This window comes from Xyrauchen texanus, chromosome 27 (genome assembly GCF_025860055.1).
Source record: "Xyrauchen texanus isolate HMW12.3.18 chromosome 27, RBS_HiC_50CHRs, whole genome shotgun sequence".
NCBI classification, from domain to species: domain Eukaryota; kingdom Metazoa; phylum Chordata; class Actinopteri; order Cypriniformes; family Catostomidae; genus Xyrauchen; species Xyrauchen texanus.
Genome location: NC_068302.1, coordinates 4,108,739 through 4,133,493, shown reverse-complemented (window position 1 = coordinate 4,133,493; position 24,755 = coordinate 4,108,739). Strand labels below are relative to the sequence as shown.

The window sequence follows — 24,755 nt, the reverse complement described above, 5'->3', positions numbered from 1 at the left end:
TACACCACAAACCTCTGCTTTGTCCAAACAGTACAACAGTACAGACTTACAGTACAATGAGCTATAAACTGAACACTTGTTTCTTTCACTCTTGTCCACCTAGGGCTATAACTTAACTCATTTAGTGTATATGACCTTCAAGATTAGGGGCTCTTCATTTGCTGACAGTGTGTGAATTTGCAAAGGCAAGGTTTAAAGGCAAGCCTACATCACTATTTGCACCCAAAGAAAGCCCCACATATTTCTGCATAATTTGAACACCCCTCACCCCTTGTGTGTTGGTTTATTAAATATTTATTATTTAGTTAATAAAAAGCTTCTCATTTGAGAAATCGTCTAGGTTACTATTGTAACCTCCATTCCCTGATGGAGGGAACGAGACGTTGTGTCGAATGAAGCGATACTAGGGGTCTATCTTGAAGGCCTCGGTTACCTCTGAACTTGAGAAAAGGCAAATGAGAAATTGGCAGACAGAATTTGCATGTCCCTCCCCCAGACATATGGGTATAATAGGAGGAAATCGTGCACCTGTCTATTCAGGTTTTGCACTGAGGAGCTGAGAATAAGGTTCGGCCATTACAGTGCTTGGTACAGCGTCGTGGCCGGGGGGACACAATGTCTCATTCCCTCCAACAGAGAATGGAGGTTACAATAGTAACCTAGACATTCCCCATGAGTCACTCACTCGATGTTGTGTCAAATGAAGTGACACTAGGTGTCCCTATTCAATCACGCCATGCGCTGAACCGTATATGTGAACTGCTGACGCAGGTGCGGGCAGGCAGTTGCGTGCCAAAGCAGCAGGCTGCGTCAGACTGCAGGTACCCTTCCCCAACGCCCCATAAAAACGTCATCAACTTTTTAAGTTCACGGCATCCCCGAAGGGGGGGGACAAGCGACGTGCCAAGCATGGGAGCAGGCCGCTCCAGCTGCACCTTTTCTCTCTCTATGGTTCACGCATAGAGTTAAAGCGGCTGGGGCTATTTAACGCCATAACAAGCATCGGGAAAGGTGTTCTTTTCCAACTCTTATTTCATTTTAATTTCATTTATTTAGATCTCCATTAGCTGCACACAAGCAGCTACTCTTCCTGGAGTCGATACAATCCAACATGCCAATTCTTTCAGGGGAATAAGACCCCGTGGAGACCACATCCTGAGGGAGGTTAAATGTGGTGAATACGTCACATGGGTTTTCAGGCCACATGTGGAAGTGGAGCAGTGGTAGATCCTACCTAGCGAGGGAAGAGTTGCTACAAACACAGTAACCGGGGGGCAGAGAGGACTGTCCAAGGGAGACGCGGGTCCGCCGGCAGGAGGACTGTACTGTGGAAAATACACACAGAGGGATTAATCCATGATGGCCAAACCCTGTGGAGCACCTATTCCAGTACAGAGTAGTTAGTACCCGTAGTGGGTCTGGTCGGGAATTCTTCCGATGAATTCGTGGACCAGAGGGCTAGGGAGGAAAGACATCCAGGGAGCACAAGTTTTGTGGACTCCTGGGAGAAAGAGCGCACGTGATCGCCTCAGTGGAGGGGAAGGGTGCTATGTGCAAGCGGAACACCCGGTCAGCCATTCCGCATTACCGAGTTCTACGTGCTTGGACCTGAGAAAATACGGGACGAGACCGACTCAACCCTGAGATTGTAGAATCTCGTAAAGGGTGTTGGGTGTTACCCAGCCCGCCGCTCTGCAGATGTCTGAAAGGGAGGTGCCGTTGGCCAGTGCCCACAAGAACGCCACACTGCTCATAGAGTGTGCTCGAACCTGCAAGGAGGAAGACACGGCCTGGGTCTGATAGGCCAGCCATGGCGATGATGACCCAGTGGGCAACCTCTGTTGGAGACAGAGCTCTGCATGGGGTCCACATAAGTACGCAAAGCCCGCACTGGACACAGCAATGATAAGGCTGGCTCTGCCTCCTCCTGGGGCAGATTCGCTTACAGATTCACTACCTCTGAGGGAGTCGTAGGAACCTTGGGCACGTAGCCCGGTTGAGGTCGAGAACGCTCGCAGGTCCCCAACCCTCTTGATGGAAGTGAGCTCAATCAGGAGGTCCGTCTTCAAAGTGAGGGCTCTAAGCTTGACTGACTCTAGCGGGTCGATGGGGGTCTCTGAAGGCCCGAAAGGACCATGGAGAGATCACGTGAGGGGAATAGGCATGGCCTGGGAGGGTTCAACTTCCGGGTACCTCTAAGGAACCTGATGATCAGGTTGTGTTTCCCTAAGGACTTGCTGTCCACTGCATTGTGGTGAGCTGACATGGCGGCTACTTAGACCTTCAAGGTGGAGGGGAACAGCCTCCCCTCCAGCCTCTCCTGCAGACATGAGAGCACTGACCCGACTGCACATCTCTGTGGGTCTTCAGATTGGGAAGAACACCAATTCGCAAACAAGCACCACTTCGAGGCCGTAAAGTTGTCTTGGTTGATCGTGTCTACGACAGCAGGTGGTAGGCCACATGGATCTTCCGCTGCCCGTCCAAGGGCCAGACACTGAGTGCGTGTGGATGCCAGAGGGTGACCCATCCCTGAGAAAGAAGATCCCTTCTCAGGGGAATTTGCCTGGGAGGTGCTGTCGTGAGGAGAGTAAGATCCGAGAACCAAGTCCGAGTGGGCCAATAGGGAGCCACTAGGGTGACTTGTTCCTCATCATCCCTGGCCTTGCACAGCACCTGTGCAAGTAGGCTCACTGGGGGACTCACTGCATCTGTCCCGAGGGAAGCCTCCATTATGGAGTACCAGAGCGGGCAGTGGGAGGTCTCTTGGGAAGTATACAAGTCCACCTGTGCTTTGTCGAACCGCTCCCAAATCAGCTGGACCACCAGAGGGTGGAGCCTCCACTCTCCGCTAAGCATGCCCTGTCGCGACAGCGTTTCCGCTGCCATGTTGAGGCTGCCCGGGTTAGACTGAGTCTAACTCCATGCCAAGAAAAGAGATGCTCTGAACCAGGGATAGTCTCTGTGTACCTGTGGGTGCACAGAGACTCTCGAGAGTGAGCTAGAATCAGCCAGTCATTGAGGAAATCGAGTATGCAGATACCCACTTCCCTTAGCGGGGCAAGGGAGGCCTCTGCATCCTTCGTGAAGACGTAAGGGGACAGGGACGAGCTGAGGCAAAAGTGAGACATGTAAGTACGCATCCTTCAGGTCTACCACTGCGAACAATTCTAGATGCTAGACACACGTTAGAATAAGTTGTTGCGTGAGCACCTTTGAAATGGAGTCTGTGTGAGGCCCTGTTCAGGACTCATAGGTCCAAGTTTGGCCGCCACGCACCGCCTGTCTTGGGTACAATGAAGTGAGGGCCGTAGAACCCTGGCTTCATCTCAGCTGGAGGGACGGCTTTATCGCATCCCTGTGGGGTGAGTGCCTGGCGAACGAAATGGTTGGATGGTCCCGGCCAGCCAGCACAACGGTTTGGAAGCATAAGCGATGAGTCCAAGCTCCGAGCGGGGGGCACTAAGGGGACGATCATGTATGACATACCCGGTGGGGCTTCGCAGTGGGGGGAGCAGGTAATATTATGTTGGGGAGCAAAGTTGCGTCCTGAAACAGTTGTGCTGAGAAGAAAACTCAAAGCACTTACCTACCTCCGCGTACCCAGCTGGGGGTGGGAAAGTGACTGAGGAGGAGGTCCTATGGAGGCATCCTCTAGACTTGTCAGAACTGGCCCACCCAGAGTCTACAGTCGAAGGCGTGGAGGCGAGGGGACCGTGTCCATGGGGCCATGACTGTAGGTGTTTGGCACCAGACCACCGTGAGAACGGCGTGTGGGGGCATCAGACGCTGCTGTGACGCTCTCCGATGCAGCGGGGAAATCATCATCCAGCTCACGGGGTCCGAGGGAGACATCAGACTGGCCGTGGGGCGAGCCGGTCTTGCATCGAACCCGGACGGAAGCAAACGAGTGTGCTGGGGGGCGGGTGGTTCGTGGGGATTTACCCGACGAAACCGAGCCCGCTGCAATCCCCAAATAACCTTCAAAACCAGCCGCACCGGCACCAATCACGTAGCAAGGAGACGCGGGCGGCTGAAGTTGCTTTCTCTCGGAGGAAAGAAAGCCATGACCGCAACGTTGCCATGGTTGTGTTCTCGCAATGAGAACATGAACCATTCATAAACGCTTCCTGCGTGTGATCGCAGTCCAGACACGCGAGGCAGCTCTTATGAGCGTCAGAAGCAGAGAGATATCTGCCGCATCCAGGAAATACACAAAGGCGGAAAGACATCTTTAAAAAGACGCGTCTTGAAAAAGACGTTCAACGCCAATGTGTATACTCTATTAGAGAAATGATACTCTTTTACAGGTCTGTTTGCTCTTTAAGGGAATGCTGTCAAAGTCCTCAGGGGCGAGGAATGCACTGGCGTGCAGAGAAGGGAGAAAGCCGCTGGTAATAGGCTCCAACAGCAATGCTCTTAGAGGCGAGTGGAACAGTAGTGGAACACCAGCTTGCTGAACACACAACCGCTTGGCTCCAAAGAAAACATCTGAATGGACAGATGCACGATTCCCTCCTTTTATACCCGTATGTCTGGGGGAGGTACATGCAAATTCTGTCTGCCAATTTCTCATTAGCCTTTTCTCAAGTTCAGAGGTAACCGAGGCCTTCAAGAAAGACCCTAGTGTCGCTTCATCCGACACAATGTCGAGTGAGTGACAGACGGGGAAATGTAATTTAAAAGCTTGGAATCTGGACTTGGTATTTAAGGTTTGGTGGATGTAACATGAACCAGAAATGTGCCTATATTACAGATGCATGCTGATTTGAATAACAAATAAATGACAATTTGCATAAATTATATGGTGTCCATTTATTTGAAAAGATCTTCCCAAATTTTTCAGCTTCCTGCGAGGTAAGATGCGTTTCATGAAGAAACACAATATAAAATTTCTTACGTTTAAAAAAATAAATAACCTTCCTTCTTTTTATGGGGTGCCCCAGCCCATTCACATTCCACGTGGAGAGAGATAATAAACTTATATTAACATCTGACATTTTGACATATCAGAAAAAATAGATTGTGTGTCAAACATAAAATTATAAAGACCAGTTCCCACATTAGTGCAACAGTCAAACCCCGAAATTCCCCCAGAACCAAACAAACAGAAAAAAGATAAAACCTGTGCATTAACCCCGCGCACGTCAGCGCCAACTGGCGTCCATCCCTCTAAACTCAAAAATCCACGACAACTTTGCCTTTGTATTGCTCAAGTTCGGTGCGTCTATACAAATTCTGCGAGACAGAATTACATGACAGAAAATAATCTATAAAACAAACTCCAGCCAATAGGCAGAATAAACACAAAGAACATGAAGATTCATTCACAAAACTGCAATGAAGGTGTGTTCCTCCACAAAATATACTCCAGCCAATAGCGTAAAAATAAAATAATGAATAATAATAATTTCCATTCAGTTTCTTCTGACAGTCTAACGAACGTTCAGTGAGCCAGCTGTTCAGGAGTGCAGCAGATTACCTAATCCTTCCAATGTCCTACAAAAAAAACTCCACAAAACAAACTCCAGCCAATAGGAGGAATCAATGAACATGCAGATTCATCCACAAGTGTCCCAAAGGAGTGTTACTCCACAACACTGACGTGCGGTCTGGGTAGGCAAACTAGGCACTGCCTACCCTGCCAAAATTCAAAAATAAATAATAAACTTGTATTTGTATTTTTACTTTTTATTCTTGTGATTTATATATGCAATATGTGTGTTATTCCAATTGTTTAGACGTTATGATGACAAATGTAGCAGTTACGCATAATCAACTAAAAACAAATGGTAGAATAAGCAGTGCTTTTACGGTCCATTCATTGCAGACGACACGCGGAAAACCCATGTTGCGCATGCGCACTTCGATCCTGTATTCTTTAACATGTACGGCAAAAAGCACAAATCTGCTGTGCCTTTTGACGTAAATATGTTATGCCTGTAATCATAGTTACGTATCAGACATGGACCAATGAAAATCGAGATATTCCTGGACATTTGCGTAGCTAACGTCATTACACCACAGCTAGCGTACATGCCTAATCCCCGCCAAATTCAAAATCAAAATGACAGCACCGGCCGTAATCACGGAATTAAGAATTTTTTCCAAGCTCGATTTTAATTCCAAATATGAGTTAATTGCAAGAGGGAGGTCTACGTCAGCCTTAGATGGACTAGTACAGCAAAAGGGCACAAAAATTATCCGATCATTTCAAACTGATTGGTATGTAAGAAAAGATTGGCTATGTGGCTGTGCTAACAATCAGCGGCTGTACTGCTATCCCTGCCTGCTTTTTTCAACCAGTCAGACTGTTTGGACTTCAGCGGGATATTGTGATTTGAACAACCTGCCCGCAGCTTTAACCAAGCATGAAAAGTCGTCAGCTCACATCCAGTGTCAAATTACACTGAAAACCTTTGGAAAATCTTGGATCGACCTTGCACTTGACGAGCAAAGGAAGCTGTATATAACCTACCACAATGAAAAGGTAAAGGATTGTTGTATTGTATCTTCTGTTATAAAGATGAAGGTTGCACATAAAAAAATAAGCACATAATGTTGTAAAAAATAAACAACTTGTGTTCTGTTATATGTTCTGTGTTTTGACTACTGAATTTTGTATAATAATATCTAATGAAGATATATTAACAAAATCGTATATATTATATATAACATATATAAAATACATACATTTCTTGATATGCCGCGCTTGTGCGTAACGTTCACTGTGTGTGTGTGATAACTCATAACTCAGTGCCTAGCCTCTTTAAGACATCACCGCACGTCACTGCTCCACAAAACAAACTCCAGCTTCCGCAGACATTAGAGCGCATGCCCTGCGAGACGAGCACCCCCCCACTCTGACTCAATATTAGCCTATAACTGTGATTATTATTATTTTATTCCATTGTTTGCAGTGCAGCACTTTCTTATACTCCTCAAACAGTCTGGTTAGGGTTTGTTCTAACCCCCTAACCCAAAGTACAAAATGTACCACTTAATTTAAGACTCCATTTAAACTTTTTTTGCTTTTAGAATTTCAGCCTCACCATGTCACAACCAGATCTCATTAGTATTTTAAGTTTATTTAAGAATTTAAAAGTTAAATTTAGAAGTTTGTTGCATTTTGTTTGGACAAACAGAATGCTTGTTCTACGAATCTTATTGTGTTGCTTGTGGCTAGGAAACAGTACTAGGTGTGCTGTCTATTTTTTGGTAAATACGGGGTATAAGTTTAAAAATCTCTAGGGTTGCACGATATACTGGAGGCCGATAACCAGAAAAATCTAAATATTATTATTGCACTGATAATTTGTAACAGTTTATTTGTTTGCGGCTGAGAATCTCTGACTGCCTGCGGCTTCGGTCCTTCAGGTTGCTCTGTGAGGATTATTTCAACATCTCTGCACCTTGTTACATTGTTTAGTGACTGGTATTAGTCATCTGCTGTATGTAACAACATGCCATTTTCAGTATTGGCCACAATGAGCTATAAATTATCGATTAACGTATCAGCCCAGAAATGTCATATTGGTGCATCCCTAAACATCTCCCATTGACTTACATTGTTCAGCATTCAAAATCTAACGAACATCATCATAATATATAATTCTAGAACTGGGATTTTTGTTCTTTCTTACATAACTGTGCATGCTAAATTATGATCAGCTTTTTACTGCAAAGAATTGTTGTGTTACATCCAAGGCTGTAAATTAATTAATATTTTTTATTGAATTAATTACGTCTTATGCCAATTTCCTTATCACAATTAATCACGTATAAATATTTGCAGAGAAAGGCCTGCCAAATAAAAATAATACAATTTATAATGACTAAATAATTATTTTTATACAATAAAAAACAATAATTCAGATAATTAAAATACATCTCATTATTGTGGCAGACGAGTAAAGCATTGATTAGACAATACAAAAAGTGGCTTTAGAAATAAATATTGTGTTTATTTCCTTAAACCGGAAGTGCGTCAAAATTAAATTTGAAATGTTACTCATTTACATACATTTATAGTTTCTATTAATAAAATATGCCTTATGTCTTTTCATATAATAATTTATAATAATAACTATTATTTAAAAAATATTATTTTATTATTTTGTTTCTTACCAGATGAAGCTGAATTTGTAGGCTACATTATCTATGGAATATGCTGTTAACTGTGGTTTCTCCTAGTATTTCTGATATTAATATCTGCATGAATCTGAATTTACGTTCGTCTGTTCATGTATAACAACATCATTCTGAAGGCAGGAGGTGTCAAGCAAAATGTGAAAAGTCAAGCACACGTTTTTGCAGTGATAAATCAAGTGAACTAACTTTTGCAGTGTTTTTGCAATAATAAATTCAAACATTAAAAGAAATGAAAATAAAATCAATGAAGCCTACAAATAGGTGAAATTACAGTGAATATATCACCATATATATATATTAACTATATTTAGTTAAATAATAATAATGTTACATTTCTATAGGCCTTACTAGACGTAGCACAGTTTAAAGAAGAAGAAAAAAAGAGACAGATTATGTTTCAGTTTCTTCGTTTTACATAAGGAGGAATATTCCTAATAGATGAATACTCTATGGAGAATTCAAACCTTTATGGAGAATTGTAACTTTTTTTTTGGAATGATGTCTTAAGATAACTTTCTTAATTGCTGATGTCAACTTAGGGATAGATAAGCTCTGAAGTGAAATCATCACTTCAGGTCAAGAATTTAACATCACGCTCAGGTTTAGGCTATAAATTAATACATGAGAGTCACGTGTGAATCGTGTGATACATTAACATAGACATTTCAAGAAGTGGAAAGTGTATGTGATTCTATCTTTGTTATACTTGATAAACCTGTGCCTCTTGGATAATCAGTCTTTTCTATTATTGGATGAATCTGTTATTCGTTTTCAAGTCATTATATGTGCTTTTCCGAATAAGGTATTCGGCTTCGGGCACATCCCTAGAGTCTAAGTACACATGCATCAGACAGACGATTTTGAAGAGTCTCGCTTTGGTTGCATTGCATCATAAATAGTGTTTTTAGGACACTGTCAAGTAAAACGTAGTTTGAAACTTAGAAAAAACACATCTGCATTCGGAGTTGTGCTCCGTACAGCTGTGTTTGTACGCAAGAACGTGTCCTCATCTTGTGCTCTCTGCTGTTTGTGAGTGTGTTTGTTGGGATAAAAACATGAAGGTGGTTTATTTATTTTTATTGCATATCACTGGCTATTTTCATGGCCACATCAAGGTAGTTTTAAAAGGTAATATACACAATATAGTATATAATACAGTAATATACACAATGAACATTATATAAGATATTTCATTTCAATATTTGATAAAAATTTTTTTAAATCTTCCCTGGTGAGTAATTTTTGAAAACATCCACTAAAGAACTTTCTTAGTTAAAACACTGCCTAGCGGCATTAAAAGTAGGACATTCCAGTAAAATGTGTTTTATAGACAGTGGTGTCTGACATGCTGTTGGCACTTCAATAAAACATATGAGTAAATCTGGAATGACCAATACGGCATCTTGTGTAAACAGCCTGGTCATATCAACACTCAAAAGGAAAACTTGTGAAAGATCTTTCATTTATAATTAGGTTGACTTCATACAACTTATTATGGAATGCATTTTTTATATATACACATATTCAGTACGGGTTTGAGATCTAATGGTGGGACTTGAAGGTATGTAATTCTGAGAGTGAGAGCATTTTTTGCATTACAAGCATTATCTGCCTGTTTATTACCAAACAGTCCCATATGACATGGAATCCGGCAGAAAAATGTAAATGCTTTTCATTTAATAGATTCAGTTTTGCTATTATAATAACAATTATGTGGTGATCAATTTTTAATGATTCAAGTGCTTGGAGGCAAGATTTGGAATCTGTACAAATGTAAAAAATTCTGTTGTAGTGCTCTCTATCTGCTCTAAATCTAAGAGTAAAGCACAGGCCTCAGCTTTAAAAATTGTGCATTCTTCTGGAATACGGATACTAAAGAACTTTTGTCCAAATACTGCAGCTGCAGATACACTGTTCTTTGTTTTGGATCCATCTGTGTACACAGGTTTATGAAGCGGAAAATTATATCTAATTTCTATAAATTCCTGTTTGTGTTTATTTGGATGGATCATTTTCTTCTTTTGCTTGGCCAAATTCAACATGATTTTCTTAGATTCCAGGGAGGAATTGGGCATAGATGGGTTTGTGTTAGTATGTCTAGATTAATGTCCATGTTCTCTAAGTGGGGTTTTATATGGATGCCAAAAGAACTAATATAATTGGGTCTGGCTTCATACAAATCTGGATGTTGAGGGTGGAAAACAAGCTGGATTGCATTGGTTTTATTTTCATCTTAACTGCATACTGAAGAGCAAGTTTCAAGCACCTGTTGTCAAGTGATGGTTCCTTTGCTTCAATATACAAACTTTGAATGGGAGAAGTCCTGAATGCTCCTAAAGAGCGTTGTAATCCTATATGGTGTACAGTATCCAGCATTTTAATGTAAGATTTCCTGGAAGATCTGTAAACTATGCTCCCCTAGCCCATTTGGGATTGCATCAACGTTCTGTATAGAAGTAGAAGTGAAGTGAAATCTGCACGAAGAGCTCTGGGTCCAGATGTAGAGATCACAGCAAGCAGAAATGCATACAGACAGTTGTTGATATGGAGATTTTAAATCAGTTTCTAACTGACTAATCATCTATTTAGTTTATGCACAGCTGTAATTGCCTTTCAATAAAATTTATATTTTCCCCCCTGTAGCAGATGCACAAATCGTCAACATACAGACTACAGAATACATTTGCAATATTGTTAATTGTAATACTAAACAAGGTAACTCAAAGGATAATTTTCTGAGGCACACCTAATTCTTGTGTGTGTATAATTGACAAAGTAGTTCCTTTTCGGACCCAAAAAAGTCTATTTGATAAATTTCTTTTAAATGAAAATGGGAAAATTTCCTCTAAAACCATACAGATCTTTTAAACTGCCAAATCTCCAAGTAGTATCATAGGCTTTTCTAGATCAAAGAAAACTGCCACCGTGTGCAGTAAAGTGCTTCTTCCTCGTCTAAAACCACACTGGTTATCACTGATCTTATGGTCTTTCTCTAGCATCCACACAAGCCAGTCATTGACCATTCTTTCCATGGTTTTGCATAGGCAGCTGGTGAGGGATATAGGGCAGTAATTGTTTGAGTCTGTATGACCTTTGCCTGGTTTAGGTATGGGTATGACTGTTGCTTCTTTCCAATAGGATGGTATTTCTCCTGATTTCCAAACAGAGTTAAAATTGACCAAAATAATTCATAATTCATTATGGGATAAAAGCTTTAGGAACTGGTAATGAACTTTATCTGGTGCAACAGCAGTATCATTTGAGTTCTTTAAAGCTTTAAGAAGCTCTTTCATTATAAAGGGATGGTTGTATGGCTCTGTGTTATCAGAAGAAAAGTGAAGTTGATTCTGTTCCTGTTGTATGTTTATTTTTTTGGAACTCAGTGAGACAGTTGTATAGTGAATAGTTCCTCTCAAAAGTCTCTGTGTGTTTGTTAGTAATTTCTTTTTTTGTAGTTAATAAAGTTCCTTGACTCTTAATATGTAGTATTTGTGATCCACCTTCTTTGCCCTTCATCTTTTGGATCATGTCCCGTACTTTCTTTTTTGGTGCATGTAATGTGATACATATTTTTTCCAGCTTTGTTTTTTTGTTTAATTAATGATTCTGTGTGCTTTGAACATGAAGGTGCCAACTTAAGCTTTAAATGCTCCGATGGAAGGAATATTCCTTATTAAGGTCTGGATGTATTATGTATTTAAATCAAACTAACTTGTTTTAGCACACAGGACATCATCAACGTTAAGAGGGTTAAATTAATTTGTGTTTGATTAACACAGAACTACGCTCACGGGGGTAGACAGGGTAGATCTTTCAGTGCTATATAATTATTTGTCTCTATGGCCAAACACGCTTAATTTCCACTCCGTGCATGTTGCCTCTCTCCCTCGCTATTGACCCGTTTCATTTGACGTCACTGTATGACTGCATCACCATGTTTATGCTGCACTGTGAGATGCGGCAAAAGCTGGCAAAATTTGTACTTCTATTTATAAATCATGAAAAGGCGATACTGGTGATACATAAGCCAAAATGTTTTTTTTTTCTATCAATAAAATTTTATCTTTTAAGTGACACAGCTTCATTTTGCCAAAGTAAAGCAGTGATGAAGGGGGAGAGCGGGGATAAAACACTTTTGGGTCTTTGCTCCTTCATTCAGACATGTCAGTAATCTGTACACGTGTCAATTATATTTATAATTTATCAACGATTCAGATAAATTTAAACTGGAAATCCACATAGGATGATGTTATTTATAACACCCAGTATGTCATAATTGTAACACAATGTAATATATCTTTTATGTGAAAATATATAGTATATATTTAATGTGTATATACTAGACCATCAGTCTACAATGTAAACATATTTCTCATATTCACTAATATGCCTTGGCACTAATAACACTTGTAATATCTGAATGAGAGATGTTTATGGTGATGTACCGGTGTGCGCGTGTCCTCGCCGGTCACACATTCGACTTACGGAGGTAAATCATGGATAAATATGTATTTAAATATCAAATTTGGCAATATTTGTGCTGAACTCAGACCTGTATACACCTTTCCTGGGACTTTGTCTGGATCAAAAGCATTTTTTTAGGTTTTTCTTTATATCGGTTTATGGTTTTTTCCTTTCACTACCATTGTTTCCTCCCGCTGATGGTCACAAATATGGCGGCTGCGGGGGAAAAGTGATGTGGGGTATATGTGAGGATGCCATATACCCCAGGAGCCTTTGGAAAAGTTTTAAAGGGACCATTGCACCTGGCTTGAAGGAAGCAAGGCATTTCAGCACCGACTACGCACGCTCGTTGGTGAGGTGTGCTGTCATTGAGACTGAGTCTAACTCCAATATACACAAACATCGCATAAAGCCTGATTAGGCTGTGTAGAGTTGCAGGCACGATTATGTTAACAACAACCGCGGAGACAGTGTGAGCAGCAATATTGATGGATACAGACATCTTCTAAAACACACTGCAGAAAATGAGAATAAAGCAAAGTGCAATTATCTTCATCTATCTGATAAATTACTCTGACAGTTCACCTAAACCAGGTTTGTGACAGGACAAGTTAACATGTCAGTCTTTTTTCATCTAAATTTAGCTTTATTAATCAGAATGTACGTACCTTTCATGACAAACTGTTTTTTGTTCTAATTTTGTGAAAATGTATCAGAAATGTATTCATCACTGATTAATAGTTATAATTAATAGAAATTGTTAGTTAGCTTAGTTGCCATTATTTATAGTCAGCCTATTTAAACTTAAGCAAACATTATTTTTAAGATGTTACTTGTTAGTTTATTGTTACTAGATTCTAAAGGAAAATATAAAAATGGTCCTTTCAGATTTTACATTTTCTAAAAATTCTCTCTGGGGTCCCTGAACTCCCATTCTCAGTCAAAAGTACTCCTATGATCCATACATATGTATCTGAATGTCAAAATAATAATAATAATAATAAAAAATACTCAGAATGTAAAAACATTGGAACACAAAAACTGGACTGATGTCACTCAGCTTCAAAACAAATGTTGATCTTCTCTTGCAAATCCCAGTGCCCTCGACTTCACGAATTCTATGAAATATATTAGCCTAACAGATAATAGAAAAGATCCCTCAGACCACACTGCTTTGGCTTTGTCTATGGGCCCCCAATGTCCTCATCTCTGAAGATTTTTTCTTTTACAAAGTACTATTGCTGCCAACAGGGAAAGTTATAATAACTACTCCAAATTGTTTTTTTTACAAAATTGAATAAATAAATAAATAATTACAAAGCCATACTGACTACTGACACCGTGCAAGTTATTATTTTCTGGACCTGTGCTGGAAAAGAAATGTAGAGACGGACCTCTTGAAACTTTAATTGAATTCCCCTGCTGTAAACACATCCTCTACATATTCCTGTGCTACTGTTTAATTCTGTTGTTGAAGTGCATGTGCTCTCTGTGCGTTATGTGAGGAGTGTTTACAGCCACTGCATAATAAAAATGTAATACACACAGACTGTATGAAGGATGTATGATTATTGTAGTTTGATCTGTTCTTCTGTTCTGTGTTTACATGTGAATGCATGTGTAATTGTTTGTATGAGCATTGCACGTACTTAACACATCTCTCACAGTCAATATTCCCCACCGTTTCTTTAATGGTGCGTTCTGACACAAACGCTGGATACTCTGTATCGCAAGGAACCAACATAGTCCTGCCTCCTCTATGAGCTAGAGAGAGAGAGAGACAAATAAATATAAGTCCATTATGAAAAACTAACAAAAACTAATAAAATTCCATAAATCACTGATGTAAAAAAAAAAAAAAAAAGATGAATAATTTAAGTTATTATTATAATTTTTTTACCTTTGCCAGAATTTTAAAAACTGAAACCACCCCATGTCCTTCTATACCTTCAACTGTCCCACAAAGAAATTTAAAAGTTTGAGTTTTTATTTTATATTGAAAAGAAAATACATTTGGTGGTGTAACTGATTTTAAAAAGAAGGCAGCAAAATATATTTATACATAGGCCAATATATGCAAAAATATTATATAAATAATAGGGCTGTCAATCGATTACATTTTTTTATCGAATTAATTACATGGTGTCCGATTAATCACGATTAATCGCATATACAAATATTTGCTGAGAAAGCCCCTCATATAAATATAATTCAGTATATAATGATGAAATAATGATACATTGTTATCTTTAATATATATATATATATATATATATATATATATATATATATATAAAAATATTCAGATAATTAAAATGCATTACATTCTTGTGGCAGAAGAGATAATGATTAATGATTCTGTTTGTGTTGTTCTGCTGCTCAAGGGTGTTTTTCTTCACTGTATAAACTGTGCATTGCCACACAGCTGAAGTTTAATTTACTGCCCTCTGGAGTAAACAGGTGGTACTACAAGCTTGAATTTCTCAGGAATCTTCCATATTAGTGCGGGCATTGCGATTAATTGCGTAAATTTTTTTATGCATTATTTTTAGTCAAATTAATCGCACTGAATTAACGAGTTAAATCGACAGCCCTAATAAATCATCTAGGTTACGTATGTAACCTCCGTTCCCCGATGGAGGGAACGAGACGTTGTGTCGGAGAAGCGACACTAGGGGTCTCTTTTGAGCGCCGAAATATGCCTCTGACTTATGAAAAAAGGCCAATGAGAAGTTGGCAGACAGTATTTGCATACCCCACCCCTGGACATACGGGTATTTAAGAGGGCAAATACGGTGAGTTCGTTCAGGATTTTTCTGAGGAGCCGGAAATGGTCCGGCCACAACAGTGGCTCGGCTCAGCGACTTGGCGGGGAGGACACAACGTCTCGTTCCCTCCATCGGGGAATGGAGGTTACATACGTAACCTAGACGTTCCCCTTCTGTCGCTCTCTCAACGTTGTGTTGAACTGCTGATACAGAAGCGGGCAGGTACGCTTACGCGACCAGCTGTATCAGACTGCACGTACCCTTCCCCAATGCCCCATAAAGTCATCAGAATCCTTCTGGTTACCCTGATGAGGGGAACAAGGTGATGCTTGCCAACCTGGGAACGGGCCAAGCCTGGCTGGAACTCTTTTCTCTCTATGTTTCTCGCATAGAGTAATCAGGGCCGGGGCCCTTACATGCAGCAAGGGAAGGGGGTCTTACCCAGTTTCCTATTCTTTCAGAGGGAGAAGACCCTGCGGAGACCACACCTACCCTGCAGGGGAGGTAAAGGTGGCGAATACATCACATGGCCGCTTAGGTCCTATGTGGGAAAAATGACGCGGTGGTAGATCCAGCCTCAGAGAGGGGGGAGTTGCACAGCACGGTGACCAAGGCAGCTGGAACTGCCTAAGGGAGACACGGGAGTCCACTCGTAAGGGGACAGTACCGCGGAAATTACACACAGGGGGAGTCCGCGTAGGAGACGCAGCTGCGTGCCCATTGCACACGGCGCCTCAACCCGATCTGGAGGCGTTGGTCGTGACCAGGACGCGTCGGGACACCTGCTGCAAGGGTACTCCTGCCCGTAAAAAGCAGAGGTCTGTCCAGGGTTTGAATGTCTGGTGGTAGGCGGTGGTGATCATCACACGGTGCATGCCATGCTCGTCTCGGGACTCGAGTCTGAAGCCAGTGCTGAAGTGGTCTCATATGCATCAACCCCCGCGGCGGGACCACCGCGGAGGATGCCATATACCCCAGGAGCCTTTGGAAAAGTTTTAAAGGGACCATTGCACCTGGCTTGAAGGAAGCAAGGCATTTCAGCACCGACTACGCACGCTCGTTGGTGAGGTGTGCTGTCATTGAGACCGAGTCTAACTCCATGCCGAGAAAAGAGATGCTCTGAACAGGGGAGAGCTTGCTCTTTTCCCAGTTGACCTGAAGTCCCAAACGGCTGAGGTGCCTGAGCACCTGGTCTCTGTGCGCACATAGTAACACTCGCGAGGGGGCCAGGATGAGCCAGTCGTTGAGCCATTCGTCGAGATAGTTGAGTATGCGGATGCCGACTTTCGTGAAGACGCGAGTGGACAGAGACAGGCCGAAGGGGAGGACTTTGTACTGTTACGCCTGGCCGTCGAAAGCGAACCGTAGGAAGGGTCGATGTCACGGCAGAATCGCTGCGAACCAATCTAGATGCTGGACGCAAGTCAGTATATGTTTTTCCGTGAGCATTTTGAACGGGAGTTTGAGCAGAACCCGGTTGAAAACTCGCAAGTCCAAGATCGGTCGTAAGCCACCGCCTTTCTTGGGTACAATGAAGTAAGGGCTGTAGAAACCCTTATTCATTTCGGTTGGAGGGACAGGCTCTATCGCGTCTTTGAGCAAAAGAGTAGCGATTTCCGTGCGCAGGGAATTGGCATGTTCGCCGTTCACCGCGATAAGGGGCGGGGGAATACCTGAAATACCCGTATGTCCGGGGGTGGGGTATGCAAATACTGTCTGCCAACTTCTCATTGGACTTTTTTCATAAGTCAGAGGCATATTTCCGCGCTCAAGAGAGACCCCTAGTGTCGCTTCTCCAACACAACATCGAGAGAGCGACAGAAGGGGAAATATAATTATCATTTAAAAAAATTTTTCAGGTATTTCCCATTAGACACAACTTGTGAAAGGAGAAACATTATACAGAAAATGTTTTTATGACATTTTGAAGAGAAAAAAAACAATAATGGCAAGATGGCACGAACAAACCCTGCTATCATCATGATTTCTCCCTTTATGATAACAATTAAACGACTGGTTTTCCTACTGTTTTGAGATTTTTATGCTCCTGTCACAATCTCCCTTGTGTTTGTCTCATCTCCTTCCCATTATATTATGTATATTAGACTACACTTCCAATGATGCACCTGTTCATCTGTTCCTCATCTTTGTTCCCAGGTGTTCTGTGTTTTGTCATCACCCATGTTTGTATATATAGCCCTCATGTTTCCCTTAGTCTTTGTTGGCTCTTGTTTGTTTAACATGTTAGTGTATGATGTTATTTTAGCCAGCAAACTGCTGTTATGTTTGATTTCCCGTTTGCTACAGTGTTTGTTTCATCTTAGTTTCCTTTTCTTCATCATTTGAGTTCTTTAATAAATGTTCTGCAATTGGACCACACTCTCTTGTCTCATCCTTACCAGTTACATAACAGAAGAACTGACCCAAAAAGATGGATCCAGCTGAACAACTCGGCCATCTTTCGTGGAGGCTTGCTGTATAAGGTTCTGGAGCTTGACCTGTCAGGTGAGCTGGGAGGAGAGAGTCCTAAGGACCATGTTCTGGCTAGGACTGAATGCTTCGGTGAAGGAGATGGTCCCTTTGGACTGTGACAGCTTGCCCCTTGTTGACTTCATTAATATCATTATGGCTGGTTTTCAGCTATCTACTCCCGCGGCCAACCCTCTTGCAATGGATTTCACGGCTCCTTGCACTCTTTTCTCCAGGCCTCCCATGACTCCTTGCTCCAGGCCTCACACGGCCAACGAGCCAACACCCACGACTCCTGCCCTCCAAGCCTCCCATGGCTCTGAGCCTCCCATGGCTGTGCTCACGGCCGTCCAGAAGAGAAGGGCTCCTACTCCCCAGGCACTGCCAGTGCTCACGACCACGGAGGTGGGCAGTGACTACTTTTGGCTAGTGCCATTGTTTTACATTCCAGTTTATGACAGTTTTTGTCTCTTCTCTTCCCACTCTGTGCGAAGATTTATTTATGCAATGTTCCACTACCGAGAGTGGTTAGGGTCATTGTCATGCTCTTACCATAAATGGTTTATTTCTTGTCCCTCTTCCTTCCTATGTTTCAATACAAAGAGGAGGTCATTCAGTGTTTTTTACTACCCTATTGGCACTTGTGTGAAAATCAGTAGCGTGGTGTTATGGTGTACAGCTCCCATAGCATCAGCTACAGATGCAGCATCAAAGTGACTGACTTGCAAGGGAACTTCTTGATTACGAGAAGCTGTGAAGCTTTTCCACACTACTGATTTCTCGCTGTTAAGCGAAAGAGAGATGCTACATTTTGGTGGAAATGTCTGCTCTGTTCTCACTTCATTCTTAAAATTATGAACAAAACATCAAAATCTTTGACTTGCAAATGGTTCTATTGTCGTCACTCTTGACACGTTCACGCTTTTGTCCTATTATTAATATTCAGCAAACTGCACAACATTAAAATATTATGTCTCCACTCATATTTTGAAGATTAGCCATCTCTGGCTGAATTGTGAGAGAGTGAATTGTTGCTGTAGACCACATCACGTTCTCCTCAGCATGTTCATTTAATCCAACCAATCAAAATGCCAGAGAAACCACACATAATATGTTGCTTACCTCACTGCTGCGACAATTCTTCCGACATCCCAACTCCACCTTCTATTACTAAACTCAAATAAAGTCAAACTGGAGATCAAGCCCTCCCACTATGGACAGCGAGCCAAATCAGTTTATCATTGCCCTATTCAAGGATTATATTAACATGTGAACTACTGAAACCAGATGTATTCTTTTTCAGTTGGCTATCTATGAACATGTCAGCAGTTAAACTAACTTGCACAGCAACATTCTCTTCAAGACTGTTGCTCTTTGCCATGACAGTTGACCTGAAACTGACTGTAAAAAATAACACAGTTTACACTAATGCCCACACTGAGAATGTACACATATTTTCATTGCATTTTAAATTACATTCTGAGCCTGCATGGCTAGAAGCACTTGCATTCCCAAACTTGCATAGACGTTTATAGACATACTGTAAACAGGAATTTCTCTGTTTGCATATTTCTGTTGTCTGTTTCAGTGAGTTTTGTAGATTTATTAGATCGTGTTTGCTTTGAGCTGCATGCTTAAGCTATATTTTAATGTGGGCATTGTCAAGTTCATTTAGCTCATTAGAAACATACCCTTAATAGTGAGGTCAGTATTCCAACAGCTGTACAGATTGAACTCTACCAGAAATCTGTCAAAACAAGAGAAAGAGAGAGAGAGAGAGAGAGAGAGATGATGAATTAATGACATCAGGACAGAGATATATGATGATACAAATAATACACATTATTTCAAAAGAACTGAAGAACGTGGTCTTGTTATGGATCACTTTAACCAATTATAAAGGTCAACACTTTAACCTTAACATCTGCAATCTAAAATACTTTATCAATGAATTCATGACATCTATGAGCACAACAGTGGGCTATCCAGATCACATACTACATGTGGCCTTGTTTTATGATAACAAAGATTTAGTTGAGGATGTTGATAGAGGTTTCATTGGAAAGCACAGCACACACATCATGAGATATCAGAGAAGATCTCAAGAGTCTTACATGACAAACTTTGTCAGCAGCCACCGGACAGCCGCAAAGAGAGCAAAGTATGGCTGCAAGGAAAATAACATCAGTCAAACAATGAGAGTCACATAGGATAAAAGTATTAGTGGCATCTTATTGGTTAAAAGGTTAGTTCACCCAAAAATGAAAATGCTATCTTTATTTACTCACCCTCATGCCATCCCAGGTGTGTATGAATTTCTTTCTTCAGCTGAACACATTTGAAGAAAAATAGAAAAATATCTTAGCTCAGTAAGTCCTTAAAATGCAAGTGGAGGTGATCTGACCTTTGAAGCACATCCCGAGGCTTTGGTGCTGAGAAAGGACTCAAAGCACTTACCTTGCTCCACACACCTGGCAAGGGGTGGGTTAGTGACTGAGGAGGTGGTCCTGTGTAGATGTCCTCTGGACTCATCAGACACAGCCGGCCGGGTGACAGCAGTCGTGGGTCCGGAGGCGAGGGGTCCACATCTGGGGTGCCGGGACTGCCGATGTTTGGCGCTGGGTTGCCATGAGAATGTCATTTGTGGGCCAGATGACCCAGGGAACAAGAAAGTAGCTCTTTTATTGAGAATGTGGGTACAGGCAAAGGAAATAAAGGAAAATGAGGATTCTCCTCCAGACCACTGCTGGTAAGCAGTGGTCTGCTTACCAGCTCCGGAGCAAACATCTTGTCCCGTGGTCCTTCATCTCAGGAACGTTTGGGAGCCTTCCGGGGCCTCGGGGATGTCCGAGAGATGGGGGGCGTGTGCTCCCTACGCTGGGGCTGAGAGCTGAGCCCAGGTTGAGGTGGAGCTGCCTGACTTTGGAGGCCGCAGGGGGACGCCCTCAGCGGGCAGACGGAGCACAGCTCACGCTGGAAGGGTGGCGAGGCATGATGTGAGAGATGGCCTCCGTCTGTTTCTTCACCGATGAAAACTGGTGGACGAAGTCATCGATGGTGTCGCCGAATAGGCAGAAATGGGAGATGGGGCCATTGAGAAAGCGGGCTTTGTCGACCTCCCGCATCTTGACTATGTTCAGCCACAGATGACGTTCCTAGGCCACGAGGGTGGCCATCGCCTGCCCGCGCTGTGACCTTCGTGGCCCGGAGGGTAAGGTCGGTCGCAGAGCGCAGTTCCTGCAGTACGTTGGGGTCAGGATTACCCCCGTGCAGATCTTTAAGTGCCTTTGCCTGGTGGACTTGCAGGAGGGCCATGCCATGCAGGGTGGAGGAAGCATGTCCGGTGGCGCTGTTGGCTTTGGCGGTCATTGACAACGTCATTCTACAGGCCTTGGAGGGGAGCTCCGGCCGATCCAACCATGTAGCGGCATTGTCCGGACACAGATGGATCGCAACCGCTCTGTCCAGCGGGGGGGACCTTCGAGTACCCGTGGGCCTGCCGCACCGTTGAGGGCAGAGAAAGGCGCGTGGCTGTGAGTGGCGCCTGGACCCGAGGAACCATTTGTCTAGCTGTGCGGGCTGCGGGGAGGATGAAGGTTTCCAGTCCAACCCCACGGGCAAGCATGTCGGCCATCTAGGCATCAGCCTCAGACTGGACGGGCCGACACAAAGGCGGCTACCAGTCGAGTCTTCCGCGTCAGATGCCGGGACGCTCTCCGATGCAGTGGTGAATTCATCATCCAACTCGGCGTGTCCGAGGGAGTAGTCAAACTGGCCGTGAGGCGAGCCACTCTCACCTCGAGCCCGGACGGAAGTCAACGAGCGTGTCAGGGGGCGGGCGGTTCGTGAGGATTTACCCGATGAAACAGAGCCTGCTGCCATTCCCAAATTGCCTCCATCACCAGCCGGGTCGCCCTCAATCCCGTTGGAAGGAACGACGTGGGGGGCGGCTGGAGTGGCATTCCTTTTTAGGAAGGAAAGCCATGACCGCAACGTTGCCATGGTTAAGTTCTCGCAGTGAGAACAAGAACTATCTACAAACGCCGCCTCAGTGTGATCACGGCCCAGACACACGAGGCAGCGTCAATGACCATCAGGAGCGGAGAGATATCGACCGCATCCAGGAACTACATAGAGGCGGAAGGGCATCTTTAAAAAGACGTGTCCTGAAAAGGACGTTCAACGCCTGCTGTGTGTGCTCTTTTAAAGAAATTAAACTATCTTATTAAACTAAGAGAATATATCTCTTTCAGAAGCGCAGAGAAGGAGAAAGCCACTTATACGTACCGTAGATCCAACAGCAAATGCTCTGCAGAAGTGAGTGGAACAGAAGTGATCTCAGCTCGCTGATCGCACAACCGCTCAGCTCCAAAGAATAAATCTGGACAGATGCACAATTCCCTCCTTTTATACCCATATGTCTGGGGGAGGGACATGCAAATTCTGTCAGCCAATCTTCAGAGGTATTCGAGGCCTTCAAGAAAGACCCCTAGTACCGCTTCATTCGACACAACGTCGAGTGAGCGACAGACGGGGAAATGAAAATTTTAATCACGGGTAATAATAGATTATGACGGGATTTTTATGACCCTGTCTGTCAAAATGACGGACGATGAGAAAGTCTAATGCAAGCACTGTATGTGACTTTCAAAAATTACAAGTAAACACGCTACTAAGACAGACAGAAAACATGGACACGTTCTTGAAAAGGAAAAGTATTGATGATGGTTAGCCTATGTGGGATAGTGGTGTGCCATAGAATTTTTTAAAAAGTTGGGAAACACTGTTCTAAAGCAAAATGATCACTTTTGGTGCAAAAAAAGATCAATATTTAAGTACATTTTAACTATAAATAATAATTTCTGGTCAAAAGCAGTATGCATGTGACATAATCGCTTTGCATGTTCACGCGAGAACAGATGCACGTGTGACACATCCAGAAGAGTTGTGCTGCTTACTACAGAGTAGGAGGAACGCTGTACAGATGCTTTGTTGGATTTGTTTTAGATTGATATTTGTATCTGTTTGTTAACTCTTAATGGTGCATTTGTGTGCTCATCCTGGTGTCCCAACAGAGAGAAAAATGTAAGATTACAACCAAAAACTGCAGACGTGAATACGTCACACTTGAGACTGCGTGAACGCTCATGAATTGCTGACCAGAAGCAATAATTTATAGTAAAAAATTAAATAAAAATTACAAATTGCTATTATTCACAACAAAAGTGATAGTTTCCCTTTGGAAGACATTTATTTAAACAGTGAAGTCACATGGATGACATTTATCCTGACTGTCTGTGATTTTTGGAGCTTCAATTGTTAGATCACCATTCACACAAGATATTTTAATTTTTTTATTCAAATGTGTTCTGCTGAAGAAAAAGTCAAACAAATCTGGGATGGCATGAGGATGAGTAAATAATGAGAGAATTTTCCTTTTTGGGTGAACAATTCCTTTAAGGATGTGGGCTGTAACCAGTCATGCATTAAACTACAGGTACAAAAATATACTGTATAATACAGTCAGGTCCATAAATATTGGGACATCGACACAATTCTAATCTTTTTGGCTCTATACACCACCACAATGAATTTGAAATGAAACGAACAAGATGTGCTTTAACTGCAGACATTCAGCTTTAATTTGAGGGTATTTACATCCAAATCAGGTGAACGGTGTAGGAATTACAACAGTTTGTACATGTGCCTCCCACTTTTTAAGGGACCAAAAGTAATGGGACAGATTAACAATCATAAATCAAACTTTCACTTTTTAATACTTGGTTGCAAATCCTTTGCAGTCAATTACAGCCTGAAGTCTGGAATGCATAGACATCACCAGACGCTGGGTTTCATCCCTGGTGATGCTCTGCCAGGCCTCTACTGCAACTATCTTCAGTTCCTGCTTATTCTTGGGGCATTTTCCCTTCAGTTTTGTCTTCAGCAAGTGAAATGCATGCTCAATCGGATTCAGGTCAGGTGATTGACTTGGCCATTGCATAACATTCCACTTCTTTCCCTTAAAAAAACTCTTTGGTTGCTTTCGCAGTGTGCTTCGGGTCATTGTCCATCTGTACTGTGAAGCGCCGTCCAATGAGTTCTGAAGCATTTGGCTGAATATGAGCAGATAATATTGCCCGAAACACTTCAGAATTCATCCTGCTGCTTTTGTCAGCAGTCACATCATCAATAAATACAAGAGAACCAGTTCCATTGGCAGCCATACATGCCCACGCCATGACACTACCACCACCATGCTTCACTGATGAGGTGGTATGCTTTGGATCATGAGCAGTTCCTTTCCTTCTCCATACTCTTCTCTTCCCATTACTCTGGTACAAGTTGATCTTTGTCTCATCTGTCCATAGGATGTTGTTCCAGAACTGTGAAGGCTTTTTTAGATGTTGTTTGGAAAACTCTAATCTGGCCTTCCTGTTTTTGAGGCTCACCAATGGTTTACATCTTGTGGTGAACACTCTGTATTCACTCTGGTGAAGTCTTCTCTTGATTGTTGACTTTGACACACATACACCTACCTCCTGGAGAGTGTTCTTGATCTGGCCAACTGTTGTGAAGGGTGTTTTCTTCACTAGGGAAAGAATTCTTCGGTCATCCACCACAGTTGTTTTCCGTGGTCATCCGGGTCTTTTGGTGTTGCTGAGCTCACCGGTGCGTTCTTTCTTTTTAAGAATGTTCCAAACAGTTGATTTGGCCACACCTAATGTTTTTGCTATATCTCTGATGGGTTTGTTTTGATTTTTCAGCCTAATGATGGCTTGCTTCACTGATAGTGACGGCTCTTTGGATCTCATATTGAGAGTTGACAGCAACAGATTCCAAATGCAAATAGCACACTTAAAATTAACTCTGGACCTTTTATCTGCTCCTTGTAAATGGGATAAT

The 24,755-nt window shown here is 42.4% G+C and overlaps 1 protein-coding gene across 1 annotated transcript in view; it reads right to left on the bottom strand.

Annotated features, from left to right (window-relative positions):
* The window catches only part of cacna2d3a (calcium channel, voltage-dependent, alpha 2/delta subunit 3a), a 487,702-nt gene that overhangs the window by 1,678 nt on the left and 461,269 nt on the right, over nucleotides 1-24,755 (bottom strand). Inside the window, exons 32-34 of the mRNA XM_052094087.1 lie at nucleotides 19,967-20,019; nucleotides 19,544-19,599; nucleotides 14,265-14,379 (exon numbers count right to left, since the gene is read on the bottom strand). Coding sequence (XP_051950047.1) covers nucleotides 14,265-14,379; nucleotides 19,544-19,599; nucleotides 19,967-20,019 — 224 coding nt within the window. The remainder of the gene's footprint in view (nucleotides 1-14,264; nucleotides 14,380-19,543; nucleotides 19,600-19,966; nucleotides 20,020-24,755) is intronic.